Source organism: Achroia grisella, unplaced genomic scaffold (assembly GCF_030625045.1).
Source record: "Achroia grisella isolate CSIRO2021 unplaced genomic scaffold, CSIRO_AGI_Agris_v1 utg474, whole genome shotgun sequence".
In the NCBI taxonomy this organism is placed as follows: Eukaryota; Metazoa; Arthropoda; class Insecta; order Lepidoptera; family Pyralidae; genus Achroia; species Achroia grisella.
This window is the reverse complement of record NW_026712878.1, coordinates 1,793,178-1,810,499: the sequence shown is the minus strand read 5'-3', so window position 1 is coordinate 1,810,499 and position 17,322 is coordinate 1,793,178. Positions and strand designations below refer to the sequence as shown.

Below are 17,322 nucleotides of genomic sequence, written 5' to 3'. Positions count from 1 at the left end.
ACGTATTTATTCTTATTTTGTAATAGTAATGACAAAGAAGTTAGTTTCCGACCTGACGGTAGCAGTAACCGTCGTGTACATACATAACTGAACATAAAGTCATCAACTGATTGACATATACATTACCAGTTAAGACATATATATTGACCATTTCTGACTAAGATGTTATGCTTCCAAATCCTGTAATGTTATTGTATCAAAAATACATCTTATAAAGCAAGCTGCTTGGCGGAAGTAGCAGAATAAATGAGACTGAGGTGATAGCTTAAAGTTATCGTTTTATAAAATCTATCTAGATAATTATTGATTGTTCAGTACAAGGTTATTTATGCTAATATTACTTTTATTACTACATTATTTTGGAAAAACATTCAAATATAAAAATAAAAAATATATAGAACTCCATCTGTGTAAAAAACGAAGTACTTCAAACACTCCATGTCTAAGCATAAACTTACACTAGAGCTGTAGTTAGCAACGGTGCGATTTAAAATTTTCAGAATTCTATTATAATATTGTTTTAATTGATCGTTACATTATTTTGTTTAAATCAACCAGTATTTTTATAATGGTTATAATTAGTAATTAGTTTTTATAATCTTAAGTAACTCGTAATCGTCAATAATTGAATGTTACAAGCATACTATCATGACTCTTCTTTATCAGATTTGAGAGTTAGAGACATTGAGACCTGTCAATGTTGTAGGGAATGTTATGTTCTGCAATATATTGGTACATAGGAAGATTCATGGTATATATATGTATGTTCTGTATACCAATTAAACAGAATACAATTATAAGTTCATGTACTAAATAATTTACTGCCATACTACAAATATGCATTATTATGAAAGTATGGATAATTTATGTTATAAATATATGAATATTTATTTAGCTCTTAATGTAATAAAATAACGTGTTGAATAGAAAAATTTAAATATTACGCGTGATTAGACTTACTTCCACATTTTACTAGCATAATGAGCTTCTAATAATAATTTGCATAATGCAAATATTCTTCATATTTGTTTTATTTTTCATTGTGTGTAGTATAATGTATTAGACATTATTGTCTATTAATAAAGCTGTAGAATCTAGTAAAAATGCAAATATATGGCCCGTCGTATGCTAGATTTTTTAAATTAATGATGACAAATTACAATAAGAGAATGATTGCAAAAAAATTAAAACGTATTGAATTTTCATAATACTATTCGAAAATTATATTATGAGATACCTAAGTTGTTGCAGCCATTAAAAGGTCTAAAATCCTTAGTCACAATAATAAATATAAAAGTAAATTACCAGAAAAAATTAATATGATATATTTATTGTCTGGATATTATTGTATAAATTTATAAATATAAGAGATAATTTCCACATGCATAATAACAAACTATATTGAATTAGATATATAAGGTTACGGATGTCATTATTTATCAAGTGTGTCATCTGTTTGTGTACCATTTTTTTAGTTAGATGTTGTATTTATTGTTGTATGTTTTACCTCATCTGATGGAAAATGATGCCTAGGACGTAACGCACTAGCCAACAAGAAATCTATTCACCATAGACTTGAAGATTCTGGGGTTGTCTTTCTCTGGGAACAAGAAAGCTGGAAGTGTACACACTTTGGTAGTGTGTATTAGGAAAATCGACGCGAACCGCTCAGTGCGAATATATGGCATATCCAGGAAGTACGTATAAAGTCCTAGTGTGTAGTTTGATGATAAAAAATATAACCATTTCAGTTATAAAAAATAGTTTATAGAGCTGCTGCATATTAAGCATTTCTGTTATGGCTGCGTGATCGGAAACATTACTTCCAACTTCATCAGAGCTAGCTTGAGTACGTGGAATGCAATTATATTAAGCAGGAAGATTGCCTTCACGCAATCATACTATGTATGTAGAAGTTACATATGCAAGACTTTAATTAATTGATATGAGAATTTGTTAAAGAAATTTATTACCAATATTTTTGAACAAAATACTTGACACCTTAACAACATTATGATTGACCTTATAACGTAATATTTACGTATTAGAATAAAACAAATTCACCGCCGGTGTCTGTTCGCTTATATGTTTTAAAAAACGCAACGGATTTTAATGCGGTTTTCAGCAATAGATAGAGTATTTTAAAGGGAAGGTTTATGTGTATAAAACATACGTGTTATAGCATATATGCATCCGCGCGAATACTTCTATATATATAATATATCCGCGCGAATATGCTTTTCAATAATTCTTAAACATTAATGAAAATGTTTAAGCGTGATTGAGTGTTACTTACCATACCACTGCCATAAAGAAAAGTACTGGATAAATTAGTATGAAATATACTGAGAGATCAAATCCTACAAGATGATTTTATATTTAAATTTATGCAGACAGTACCGCGAAATATAAGTAGTAAAATAAAAAATATATATAACGAAAGATTAACAATGTATAGATGTTTATTGCCTAATAAACATTCGGTTTTCACAATGACTAAAAAGGTATTATCACGCAATATCGTATATAACTTAACTGTGTTAGATTCTCTATGTAAATTGTAGTCTACAGAACATCTAACTCTATCATCATAAGACATGAATCTAGTGATGACATCGGTGGTATAGTTGTTGAACACATTGCCTCATATTCTGATAATCGCGAGTTCAGTCCTCACATAGCAAAATTATTTGTGTTCATGAGTGATTGAATTTTACGTATGTATATACAAAAAAGTGTTCCTATCCGTTGTTTAATATTAAAAGTATTTAGTATTCGCATAATCTGTTCCATAGATACAACAAACATATTAATTTTCAAGTTACTTTATAAGTAATTCATTTTAATAGGACTTAGGGTCACGTACTTAAATTATATTCACCGAAGTAGGATATAGGTAGGTATAGTTAATACGAGTAGATAAAAAGTCATCTGGGTATGCAACTCATCCTTACCTATTTCTGGCGTGACGCAGCCTACATTGTAGTCTGTGATTCAGTAGAAGTTAAGATAAAACGGAGTAATTACAGGATAAGAAACTGAAGTAGTACTATCATCTCAATGATTATTTAAAAACAGAGAACAGAGAAGTTTATTATTATTATCATATTTTTCATATATTATCATATGATGAAATAATTAGATATGAATAGTACAACTCCAATTTGATTAAAAACTTGAAAGTAACTTAGTTTAAACATAGTAGTTAGTCTTAATCTATATATATATATTTTGCACTGTATATATATTTTATTGAAATAGAACAAATTTTAATACAATATTGAACACCGCACCCAAATTGCTGAAGGCGTTTTTGAAATTGGAAATAAATTCCATTACGTTGATAAAGTCCTCCAATAATAGTTTTTCTCATATATCTTTCACGTAGACACAGCGATCAATTATACATATTATTATTATTTCATATCATCTGTATATTACAATATTAATTATGAGTGATTACAATCGTAGGACGCTTTGTTACACCTGCATGGTAACGATAATCTTCACTGTAGATTTCAATTTCTTTTAGAAAACACAATTCTTGTCGCGATAATTTACTTGCATGAGATGATGTAAAACTAACAACGTATATCCCTCAATCGCGTGTACAGTTAAAAAAATACACTCCAAAGATTTTTAAATGCTATTTTCTTTAACTCTACTTGACCATCCATATTAAATAGTGTCATAATTTAAAGTTACATTGTAACGTGTATTTGTCACCTAACTGCTCCTAGCTAGATCGATTTAGATTAAATTTTGAGTGTATATTTCAAGTTCCTTGATTATTTGTAATCACTACTGGTATTTGGTATTACACCGGGTAGGTAGCGCTTTTCCGGGGAGGATGTCGACTGCCGTGTCTGCTAGTATAATTAAATTTTAATAGCTATTTAGATATTATACACAATATTCATAGGCTAACTATTGGTCCCTATATTTATATATAAGGATCTATACTACTCTCAAATATTGATGATAAGTTCGGACATTATTATGTGAAATAAAAATATTTTTATGGGAAAATTTACGTAGTTTTATCGAATTAGATGTTATTTTGCGCAAATTCATTTCATTATTTAATCGATGTGTCTTATTCTCGCCGTCGAACAGTCAACATATGCTCCATGGCTTCAATATTATTCTACTTCTTACTAAACGCGAATGTTTATGAGTATGGATGGATGATAATTACTCTTTCACGAAAAACTACTGAACGGATTTTGATGAAACTTTACAGCAATATAGCTCACATATCAGAATAACATATAGGCTATAATTTAAAAATATATTATGTAAATTGGATGTAATATAATGATAAATGTCAAGTAAGTGTTATGCAGACGAAGTTGCGCGGGCCAGCTAGTCAAGAATATATTCATTGCCTTTTGTTGCATCGTTTAGAGGCAATACATGTGTCATAATATAGGTGTAGATCCGATAACGGTCGGTGTTGATCATTAGTGGGAAAGGTCGAAACGCTGTGGTCAGGTTTCCGCGCTGAATGTTTGTGTGAGACCACAAACATTCACTGGCTAAACCTAACAACCTGATCACATTCCAATAGTAGCAAAAGCAAACAAAATAATACAAATCTATTAAGTAAGGTTTACATAGATTGAGTCATGACTATTGTCTGTATTGCTAGAAATGTACCTCTCTATAGAACAACCTTCACACGCTCGCTTAAAAAAGATAGTGGGTAATTCATAGTGAATTTGCTGTGAATTTTTCATCCTTCAAGGATATCAACCATTTTATTCTTATTCTTACTACTCTTACAGTCTAAATATTCATATATAACTTCACTATTTTTAATTATTTAATATCAGGGGAAAAGTCTAGCCATAATATAATATTATAAATCAGAAATAATATCTATATCATAAGTACGTAAGTCAGAGAATAGACATAGTATAGAATAGAGATATGAGATATATAAATAATTTGTTTATGGATTAATATTATTAGACGGCCTCGTTGATTTAGCACTTTAGCACACCGCTTTACTTCCTTCCACTTCAGATGGTCGTGGGTTCGATTCCTCACACGTTATAAACATAACACAAGCTCTGCGTACCTTGTTACTAGGTGACTTTGTGTGAATTATCAAATAATATTATTAATTCGGTCTACGACAACGACTTTTTGTTTTTTTTTATAATACGGGGGACAAACGTGCATACGGCTCACCTGATGGTAAGTGATTACCGCTGCCCATGAGCACCCGCAACACCAGTAGATTTGCAAGTACGATGTCTGCCTTTTAAAAAGGAATAAGCTCATTTCTTGAAGGTTTAAATATCGTATCGGTTCGGAAATACCACTGCTGGAAGATGATTCCACAATGTGGTTATAACTGTAAAAAAACTTCTGCGAGGGTATCTCGTTGTCACTTATTTCAACCAACTAGCAACTTGCTTTATTTGAAGGATGAGACAAAGCAGATAGACTAGAAGATATCATCTTGGACCTCAGGAATGGCAACTTACAAGTAGCCACAGCATGCGTCACCTTCTGCAATCTACTCACATTTACTAACCGACGATTAGTACCACTTAATATCATGTGGGCTGTAATTTTGTTTTCTATTAAAATTACATAAAAAAATCACCGTAATACGTTTGTTACTGTCAGCTAATACATCGTAGAGTGTACGGTTCAAACACTAATAACCTCTACTCGCATCTCTTACATGGCCCAAGCCTCATAGAATGTGGAGATTTGACTTTATAATATTTTAATTTATGAAAACTTCAAAGTACACGTAATATTGCTAAAGTATCATGAATTATATCTGTCCTCCAAAACGTTTATGCAAATATTAATGATATAAAAATTAGAATAAATATCTAAATTATTATTACGACCAAAATAATAATAGTATTTTGCAGACATAAATGTACAAAGAAACAATAGGTATAACGCAAGAAAGCGAACTGAAAACTTCATTGCAATACCGTTACTTATGTACTGATTATTGTAATTTATACCCTAATCATTATAATATCTACATATGTATGTACATACGCGAAATCGAAACCATCTCCACGCTCTCATTTTTATCGTCAATTTCATGACATCTCAAGAACAAATTAAGTGATCCAAAAACCATTCTAGAAACGAGTTTTTGACATGAAAATTGCATCCAAAGACGACACGATAACGACATCACAAATTACCCCCATATCGTAGAAAATTGGTCGTATTGAACTGAACAGGAATCATTAACGGAAGAAGCCACGCGTAGTGCGGTAATGTCACGCAACAAACGACTTTTTATTTCGGTGTCTCATATTTTTCCCTTATATCGGAATTGCAACCTCGGCGAGGAAGCCCACGGACCCGTCCGACCGTGAATCGTCGGGAAAAACGCAAGTTTATACTTACACATGTATAAATATAACGTCTAACAACGATAGTGATTCAGTTTTGCGCGATCGCTTGCATCAAAATGGTGGATCGAACGGGCGGGGTTAGACTCTAAGGAATACAAAAGAAAGTGAAGTGTGGACAATTGTGTAATCAGTGACGCATCGATCTATAATTGGTCGATAATTAATCGATGAAAATGGAGTTACACATGAAGTTGCGTTTTCAGACTATAGTAGTGTTATGTTTTGTTGTTTTGTCGACAGCTAATGAAAATTATGAGAATAAATTGACCAAACTTTGGTCTTTGTCAAGTGCTTCCAGCGGAGATGGATCGGCTGTAGTCAATGTAACGAGCGCATCTATTGTAATCCAGCCGACTGTTTATAGCAGCAACCAAGTCCCACAGCGGCAATCTAGGATATCCAAATACGCTTTCAAGCCTCGCGCTATACCTCTACAGAGAAGCGAGCAACCTTCCCAAGTTGAAAGAAGCGTTTACTATTCACATAATAATGTGAATAAATATAAAACAGAAACGCTTTTCCCCGGTAATTATTTCCCAATTGCCAAAGAGAAAAGCGATAAGAATTTATCACAAGACCTCCCATATAAACCAATTGACAGTGAACCATTCCATCCAAAGGTGATACCCTTGATCAGGAGTCAGGAGTTCCAAAGGAGATCATTGGACATTGATGAAGAGCCAATTATAGAAAAGCCCGAAGGATTTTCAGAAGCAACTGCCTCCAGAAGATCTATATCATGTAAGTGTAGATGTTATTATATATTAATTTTCAAACATTTATGTTATAAGCATATCTGTCGCTCATGTCTATTACATAATATACTTGATTTAATTGATTAGTCTGTAAACTTGTTAACTATTGGTTAAGGACTTGAATAAATGTTCCTATTACATCTTCAATAATAATTGATTTCTCGAAATTTCTATGGAAACTGGATAATGAATTCGAGTTATCAGGGTAATATATGAATGGCAATAGCTAAAATAGTATTATTCAGTACATAAACCAAGCAGCAATATTTACAATATGCAATAACTAGTTATAAGAGCAATAGAGCAATATTAATATCAGCAATTATCATATATAATGTTTTATATATAGAATTATAAGACTCCAATAATTGAAACTCTGAGTCTATACGATACCAAAATACTATCAATTAAATTTTCCCACTTAGTCTTTGGTAATGGTATAAAAACTATTAAAAATCTTGTTGCACTTTCTGCGCTCGGGAATAGTAAATACTCACTGGAGACGACCAGTTACTTTATGAGCATGCTGGAACCAAGCACCAAGTTTTCTCAAGATCCTCAATATGCATGTGATAGTCCTGATCTTACGTTTTTAGGCTATAAGCTGCTCACCACCAACTGGAACTTACGCTTGATTGTTACGGTTTTAAATAAAAATAGACTGCATATTTTTACTGTACTGTTTATCATTGTATTTACTGCAAGTGTAAAATAATGCATGTAATAAGTGGATAAATAAAGAGATATGTGAAAAGATAAGAGATCCTTACTTCATCCACGACTCTTCCTTCATTCATTTTTTACCTCATCTCATGCATGCGTTGGTTCTCTATGAATGATTGTTTATGTGTCTGTCAACCTTTTTTGTATACATCTTTGGAAACAGACTTCCTTCTATTATCTCTGTGTATCTATAGCTTATCTATGATCATATCATACCGGTTTTTCGCGGATGTCGTTCGACCGTCGATAATTATACTGGAGAATGGATTATATCAACTATAACAGTTTCAACAGGTAAATTACTATTGTTTCATAAAATTCTATATACATTGTAGAAAATAACAAAGTAGTTGCAAACAATATACTAATATCAGTAACGTATTATTATTCTCCGTTGTTTCACTAACCCGCCTTAAAAGCACTCTCACCGTACCCCTGAATGTTGACAGTGGACTGCAATCATTTGCATCTGTCAACTGTAACTTCGGAAACAGTATCGTCTGCTTGACTGGCCATTTGGTACGGTACACTATCACTAACACGAAATATTTTTCAAAAATCATTTTAAATTACTTACCGATACCAACAAGTATATTTTGTCAGACGAAATTTAAATTTACTGCTAATTATGATTAAAGTTTGAATTGTATTATAATAATACAAGACTCACTATTAATTATATATATCCGATAGTTTTCGTGATGAAATACAATATATAGTAAGTACACCACTATATATTGTATATCTTCAATGTTGCTAAAATGCTACAGAAAATTGAAAAGAGTATTTATTATCTTTTTCTAGTCTGGTTAAAGTTTTATCTAATCAAATTATAGATAACATGTAAATCATATAATATATATTATAATTACATAATCATCAAACTTTGGTAGATCTTTATCAAATATTATCGCGGACTTCTTTGCATCTGCCGTATTTGTTATCAGGTGTATTTGATAATGGTGTAATAAAATTCCATTTGATCTTAATTGAACTTTGTTAACAATCTATGTAGGTACAGATTTGCAAAAAAAAAACAATCTAATTTTACTGTTACTGTATTAATGTTACTGTATTAGTCATGTAATAATATAGTAAAAAGTGTATAAGAGTTTTCAACATTACCTGTATTTTTAGTTCTAATTTGAGCTTCCTATAATATAAAATGACGCCTTCTTCTGTTAACTATTTCTGCCGTACTTCTATATCATTATTTTAATATGTGAATTTTTGGTAGAAAAATTTATTAGCCGCATTTTCAACCACTGACTTGAATACAATATCAACGATAAAAAGTAATCATATATATATCAAACAATACTTGTATATACGAAATTAAAAATATATATGTAAAAAAATTAAATTAGAAGCTCGGTATTTTTCATGTAGAATATATTACGTATTTTAAAGTACCAACGCATTTGAATGGCTGAATGAGAGGCATCGCCTATCAGCTAAATACATTATCACCAGATCAGGTGATAATGTATTTTTCGAATTACATAAAAAAACGTCTAAAGCACATTACTTAGAACATTGACGCTGACATTACGTGTCTTTGAAATTAGCAATCAGTAACATTGCGTGATTGTGTATTGTATGATAACGTGTACATACAACACATTCACATTTATCAAGATATATGATTATACACTAATTAAACACACTTCAAACGCGTAAAATTCTTCGTGTTCTAACTGTGCGTAGGATTGTTCTGTGATAGATTTTCTCCTAATTAAGATAAACTGATTAAATGTATTTATGAACATAACTATTCGTGATTACATTTCAATTTCTTTTACTTACTTGTATTCTAGGAATAATAATACGATATAAGAAATATTAGTTAAGAACAAAATTAAATTGTATTTATTCATTGGAATTATGTTTATTTTATTTCTATAATAATTTATTCAATCATTTGTATATATAAATTGAGTCCCTCTTTTATAAGGTTGAGTATCATTCAGCAACACTTGAATGAGTAGCATATAGATATCCAAATAAAATATATATTCACACATCTCCACAAGTAACAGAAATTATTGGGTATGCTAGCATTATATTATCTGTAATAAATAATACCACTTACCATCAAATGAGGCATTATATTGCTTGTTATTACAGAAACATAGAAAAAAAATAAAAATTTTATTTTAATATATAAAAAAATACAATCTATTGTGAGTGCAAAGTAATCAATTTGTGTAGATCTATATTGCCTTTAATATAAACACACGCTTATCTTAAAGTATTTGTACGGAATAGATATAAATTAATTAATTTTCAAATAATTTTTTAATAAAGCACGCATTCTAGCACCCAAATATATTGCATTTTATTTGTAATCTTTTAATATATAAATTAACTAATTAATTTACAGATGCGCTGGGTCTCGAAGATTCAGCCGAATTGGAAGAAGATGAAGATGAAGACGACATCTTAGAAGACGAAGTGGAGCGCAAGAAGGGAATTAAGAAACCAAAATATAAAAAGAAAAAATTGAAGAAATACGTTCTCCCATTGCTTTTGGCTTACAAATTGAAGTTTTTTGCTTTGATACCAGTTATGATTGGTGGTTTAATTTTGTTGGTAGGAGCTACTGGGTTGGCTGGCTTCTTCTTTGCTCTGTTTGCAGCCGTTATGGGACTGCAGAAAGGAGGCTACTAACAATTTAAACATTAACAAATTAAATAAAGTCGACGTACTAATTGTTGCCATTCATATTGTGTTAATTGCTAAATTATCTAAAATCTATATCATATACTAGTGTTCTGAAATGATTCCAGATTACCACCGAAACTTAATAATCTAGTTTTCGTTTCTATAATTGCTAAGATTTTTTTATTTCCAATTTGTTTTGTGATTATTTTTCGTTCCTATTACAGTCCGTATGTTTCTATTTTTAAGTGCTCGCGCATTGTAAATATATTTATAGCAAATAAATTAGCGTAAGTTATTTATTAACTAATTTATTGTTAGTCGAGATGAATATATAAATTAGCAAAATAATATAGTTACCAATGAATATTATAATGTACACTGAACATGTATTATATTATAAGATAATACTGCTGATATAAAAGATACACGATTAAACACACACGCTTGCATTATGACTTTTATTTGCGAACCTTTACATTTCTCATGAATTATTCATTTGACAGACAATAAAAGATATGACAGATTTGACAGACTTGATAACAGATTTGATTGATTACTTTCTCTTGACACCTGTTGATTACTATTAGTATTTCAAATTAATTACTTAGCTAACCAACAATTAGTGACGTTATTACCGATTACTTGAAAAAAAGTATGTCGCTAAGAATTGCTAAATTTTGTAGCTAATTATTTAATTAATGGGCTGATTTGATTGATGAGATTTTTGACTTGAAGTAATAGTAAAATTTTTAGTACACTTATTGCGGCCTAGTAATAATTAGTAATAATGTTTAGTGGCATAGCATAGTTTTATATATTTTTTTATTGAAAAATATTATTTTCGTGTTATTCTAATGAAGTTGTAATTTTGACTTTAAAAAAATCATAATCTTTCCGCATTACTCTCCTTTTATGATGCTAGGGGCTTTGTACTCTCCACGCTACGTCAGTAGTAATATTTTCCTAAGCCGTGATTCATTAGGTTTTTCTTTACATAGAGTTATATAATAAACTGCAAGTTTATAATTCGACTATAGTTAAAAAATATTTTATAATAAACAAAATACTCATTTAATGCTACACACTATTTTAATGACCTTCCTGCACTATTGAAATTTAAAAACAACCCGAACAAATCCCACATTTTCTAATTATATTTAGACACTATGTAATTTTATGATTTAATATAACAAACTTACAATAAAATTTTAATACTTTTTATCTTTCTTTAAGATATTAATTTTTAATTACTAATCTTAATACACTTGCTTATATACTGTCTTTATTTAATTATTCTGCATAATTAAGTAGTAACAATCTAAACTAATCTATTTATACTAATATTATCTCTTTGTTTGATCGGCTGAAATTATCCTTGTAAAACAGATAAAAATATATTAGGTATATTTTCATCTCTTTCTATGGATTATATCAGGAGAACGGAGATGCACTATCTTTTGCCTCATAAAAAGAAGACGAAAACACATGTAACAGCAAATGTACAAATAAACCTTAACTATTGGTAGTAGTAGTTTATTATAAATAAATCTTTACTGAAATGCACTTGTGTACTGTCGGTATGTGAATATTCCGTTGAATGTATTGCGAACCGTGTTCTTAATAATCTTAGTGTATGTAATTTGGCCCCTATACGTATACGCCCCATCTGAATATCATAGCAGCAACACGCAAGTTTCTTGGTCCTTCTTCTTGTGATGAGTCTACTTTCCGAATGAGTGGTAGAATAAAAAAATAACTATTACTAATGTTAAGATTATTTCAATAAAGGTTGTTTCTATATTCCTATCCAGTTATGGCTGAAAATTTATTTAACGTGAAGTATAATGAACATGAGGCTTAGTGTAGATTAAATATATAATGGTTTGTAACTATTTAATACATAACCCAACTACACATTTACAGATGCACTGGGTCTTGCAGATTCTGAAGTAGAAGAAGAAGAGGACGACGACTTAGAAGATGGAGCAGAACGGCAGAAGGGAACGAAGAAACATAATAAATTCAAGAAGAAAAAATTAAAAAAATATGTACTGCCATTGCTTATGGCTTACAAATTGAAATATTTTGCTCTGGTACCAGTTATGATTGGAGGTCTAGTCTTATTAATAGGAGCCACTGGGCTGGCTGGTTTCTTCTTTGCTCTATTTGCTGCAGTTATGGGATTACAAAAAACAGATCATTAAATAATAGCTTCCTTACGCATAATAAAATCAAGCGTTTCATAAATCTATTTTAGCTATATTTTGGAGCCACGGTGATCTAGCAGTTTAGCACACTGCTTTATTTCCGATGGTCGCGGGTTCGATTCCTCGCGCAGTCCTAACATTTGTATTATTTGTATTTGTAACAGGAGTATGATTGTTTGTATCGTTCTGGGTGTTTTTTATGTATACTGTGTATGTATTTACAAAAAAAAATATCTAGGTATTTATATCAATTGTCTGGTACCCGTAACATAACCTCTGCATACCGTGGAACTAGATGCCGCTGTGTTAATTGTCCAGGATTCATTATTTATTTTAGCAAGAGAGCTCTTTTGTCCTTGTCTTGATAATTGTTTTCTTAATTTGAAAGGATGTGATAAAGCAATATCATGGTTAAAATAGGTTTGTGAAAGGTTTTATAAGTAAGTAGATAACTAATTAAATAAAGTCGACGTATTTATAGTTGCCATCCTTTAAGACGGCCTCGGTAGTCCGGCGATTTACCATGCTTTCTTACTTCCGATGGCCATTTATTCGATTTCTCGCACTATACAAACATTTGTAGTCATAAGTATAATTGTTTGTATTTGTCTGGGTATTTTCTATGTATATTATGTAGGTATTTACAAAAAAGTGTATCTATTTATATCAGTCGTTTAGTGACCAAAACACAAGCTCTACTTAGCTTGGGACTAGACGGCGCTGTGCAAATTGTCCTAAGTTGTATCATTATTATAGTACTTGTTGAATTATTTGTTTGATATTTTAACTTTTTATTATCTAAAAAAGACGTCAGCCGTATCAGAAATAGGCAAGTATACGAGAGACAAACTAAACGGAAGCGACAGAATTTTATATCGGTAGTGAACTTCAATGCTTGTCTGTTTCTTTGGAATATATAAGTTCGAGTATGAAGATAGTATAATAAAAAATTATAAACTATAATGTTTACTTATCTGACTGTAATACTCTACCACCGAGCAGACACCTAAGGATGCATTTAGTTGTCGTATTATATTTAAATTTTAATGATCCGGTCAAGTCTTAGAGATTTGCTGTGAGATATATGTTTTTAGAGATAAACTCTCCCATATAGTAATGTATCTCAATTATAATTATTACTATATATAAGTTTTCATTTAAATTCAATTGTTTATAATTTTCCTGTATAAAATTAAGAATAATAAGAATATATCAGATATATTAGATAATTTGCCTTCATCGAGCTTTTGTCTCATCTAATTTTACCGCTTTACAAAACACCCTCGATCGATCCCCCGTCCAATTTAAGCGGGTGTCGAAAATATGACGGCCTGTGCCCAGGTTCGAATCTCTAGCGGTCCACTTAGACTAAAGTCGTATCCGTCAGGAGGCATTTGGCCTTCAGTTCTTCCTTTGAATTGGAGTGCCATCTGAACTCGCCACCTATCGTCCGGTGAAACTGTAAAGGCCAGCTGCTGCCAACCGTATTAGAATCATTCGAAAAAAAAATTGACAACAATTTTAAGATTTGTTTTGTTAAAGCTGCAGGTAAAGTGTGGCTTGAATAAATATTTGATGTGCTGTTCAGGTGTCCATAGGCTATGGTAACCGTTTACCATCAGACGGATCGTATGATTGTTTTATCTACATAGTATATAAACAACATATATACCGATGATCCACGGCTATCACAATCTATCAGGTAGGCCGTCAGCCATTACGGTTTCTTTTTTTTTATTTCTGATTATAAAAACAAATAATTCATTTTTTTATTATTTACTTGAGGCTTTGTTCTAGTATTGTAAGTGCTCGTGTGATTGTAAATATATTTTAGCGAATTAATTATTATAGGTTATTTATTAATTTATTGTGAAAAATGAATTTATTAGGAAATTATAAATTTGTAAAATTATGTAGTTACCAATAAATATTTATTACTATATTTTACACAGAATCTGTATTGTTTTATAATGATGGTAATAAAAAAATAACAAGATTAAACACACACGCTTTCATTGTGTCTTTTATTTCTGTGTACTGTACTTTTTATTCATATACTAGGAACGTCAAATTTAAATTCATATTCTTAATTCACATATAATTTATACTTCTACCAGGTGATTGATAACTTTGTGAATTCTGCAAATGGAAATCTTGGATCATAATTTCAGTTATCTACAGGCTTTGCTCCCGTGAAGTTCATACGAATTTCGTTACGTTGAAGTAATAGGCCTCGGCGGCCTAATGGTTTGGCATACCGCCTTACTTCTGATGATTGCGAGTTCGATTCCTCGCCCGGTACAAACATTTGTATTCATGAATATAGTATATTAACGAATAACGAATATAGTATAGTTTGTACAAATCTGGATGCTTTCTATGAATTTAAAGAAAAATGTATGTATATATTTATATTAGTTATCTAGTACCCATAACCTCTAATTAGTTTGGGTCTAAATGGCGCTATTAAAATTCTTTATCATATATATTTTATTTTTCATAATAAATAATTATATTATTATTAATTAAGTAAAATATAATATATATTTTATTACTATAGATTACGCATTAATGTTATAACAGAATGATTTGGTTGTCTAGGATAGTAGATGTTTTAAATTGTGATTAATTTACATAGTAATAAAGATATACCTAATAATATATCTCAGGACAACTTACGCAGCGCTATATAGTTCCAAGGTAATCAGAGCTTGTGTTATGAGACTATTATACTAGTAGTAGTATTATTATAGTATTATTATAATACTACTAGATAACTGATATAAATACATAATTTTTATAAATACATACATAATATATATAAAACCTATACCACATTTAATACGATATCCCACATTACAAACTGAAATCATCGTGTAAAGAGAGATGGTCACACTCATTTTATGTAGAGATTTCATCTGGTATAATAAGGTACAGATAAGATTGCTATACACTATTATGATACTATTTCAATTGCATAGCTCTTACTATATAATTTTTAATCTTCAAATGGGGTTGACTGCAAAGAAATGATAAAATACGAGATCCGCTCCACTGACTGTTACAATTGAGATTTTCTAATCTCAGTGATTAGGAATGAATGAAGGAACAATTCTATCGTATTATAATTCCCAACATGATTGCAGATTATAATATACTGTGCCTCCGGTTTCACCCGCATCAAATTTATAGCCCGTGTATCATTCTGATGTATAAGCTATATTAAGACCAATTTACACTCAGCCCGAGTGGGCAGGGAAGTGAGAAGCGCGAGAGTGTAAACACGATACTACCCATACCATTGGCGCTGCCCGGCGCTCCCTCGAGTATCGGTTTTTCGTGCGCGAGTAAAAGGATTAGCAACGTGTGATTACATTCAGCCCTCTCGCTCAGTTGACGCCCGGCGATTTAAGAGGAAGGTAAGGAAGAGTCGCCCGGTAAATAAGTATGAAGGCTGAGTGTAAACGACACTCACTCGCGACGACTCCCGTCGACGCTGACGCGGCAATATTTCCGGCAGTGCAAGTGGCAGGAGAATGAATATAAACGTAATAAAAGTTTCATCAAAATCCGTACAGTAGTTTTTCCGTGAAAGAGTAACATCTATCCAGCTATTCATCTATACTTACAAACATTCGCATTTGTAATATTATAAATTATAAAATATACTTGAAAATTAATTGAAAAGAGATTTAATATCATTGACACTATTGAAGTGTATCATTATTACATTTAAGTACGATGTATTACAGTAATTTATACACTGTAATACATCATATTTATACAAAAGGTAGACTTTTTACAAAGTCGACTACGCGGCGAGCTCAGTCTCACGTATTTCGGCTTTGTTTTGGTTAAAAGGAGAATAAGGCAGTTAAATTACAGGATAACAGGTACGATATCATAGTCTTCTACAATAGCAACGCAAAAGTGGTGTCACAATATAATGTAATAACTATAGTTATTTTCGTGTATATATTTAGGCGACGGATACCACTTACCACCAGGTGAGCTGTCAGCCTGTTTACCATTTTTTGTGCTACGCTGGTAGCAAGAAAGCATACACCAAAATGGTAAAAGGTTACCGTAGCCTATGGACGCCTGAAACACCAGGAGTGTCACGTGCGCGTTGCCGACCCTTAAGAAACCTTAATATACCCTTCTTGGAACAACCCGCGCTGTAGTCTCTCGAGAAAGCCTCTGCAGGTAGTTCATTCCACAATCTATATGTACATGAGAGGAATATTCTATGAAACCGCACTTTCTAAGACCTAACCAGGTTCCAGCGAGTGGAGACGAATTTCCTGTCGATGGTGCACGGTGCGTCAGTAACAGGGAGCCGTAGGCATCATATCAAACAAATACATAAAAAACTAGGTTAAGATCAATGTCTACATTAGCTTTCTCCTATATATCAACCTCATAATTAGAAATTATGGTGAAAAATGGCAATTAAAACGCAATGCTTGATAGGACGTAATGGACTCATTTGACTTGTATAAATGTCACTCACAACTCCCAACAGGCTCATAATGATACAAACACGCTTATGTTGAACTTCCTAAAGAGCAA

The 17,322-nt window shown here is 31.4% G+C and overlaps 1 protein-coding gene across 1 annotated transcript; it reads left to right on the top strand.

The window, feature by feature from the left end:
• The first annotated feature begins 6,450 nt into the window (after nucleotides 1-6,450).
• LOC131845540 (uncharacterized) lies at nucleotides 6,451-10,748 on the top strand. Its single transcript, XM_059194610.1, has 2 exons — nucleotides 6,451-7,142; nucleotides 10,263-10,748. Exons 1-2 carry the CDS (start codon nucleotides 6,569-6,571, stop codon nucleotides 10,547-10,549), a joined length of 861 nt encoding a protein of 286 aa, XP_059050593.1. The 5' UTR covers nucleotides 6,451-6,568; the 3' UTR covers nucleotides 10,550-10,748.
• The last annotated feature ends 6,574 nt before the right edge of the window (nucleotides 10,749-17,322 follow it).

Bases quoted from the DNA above. Each gene is read 5' to 3' on its own strand.
- LOC131845540 (XM_059194610.1), top strand. From the start codon at position 6,569: ATGAAAATGGAGTTACACATGAAGTTGCGTTTTCAGACTATAGTAGTG. The intron at 7,143-10,262 runs GTAAGTGTAGAT...ATTAATTTACAG, and splicing joins CTCCAGAAGATCTATATCAT to ATGCGCTGGGTCTCGAAGAT.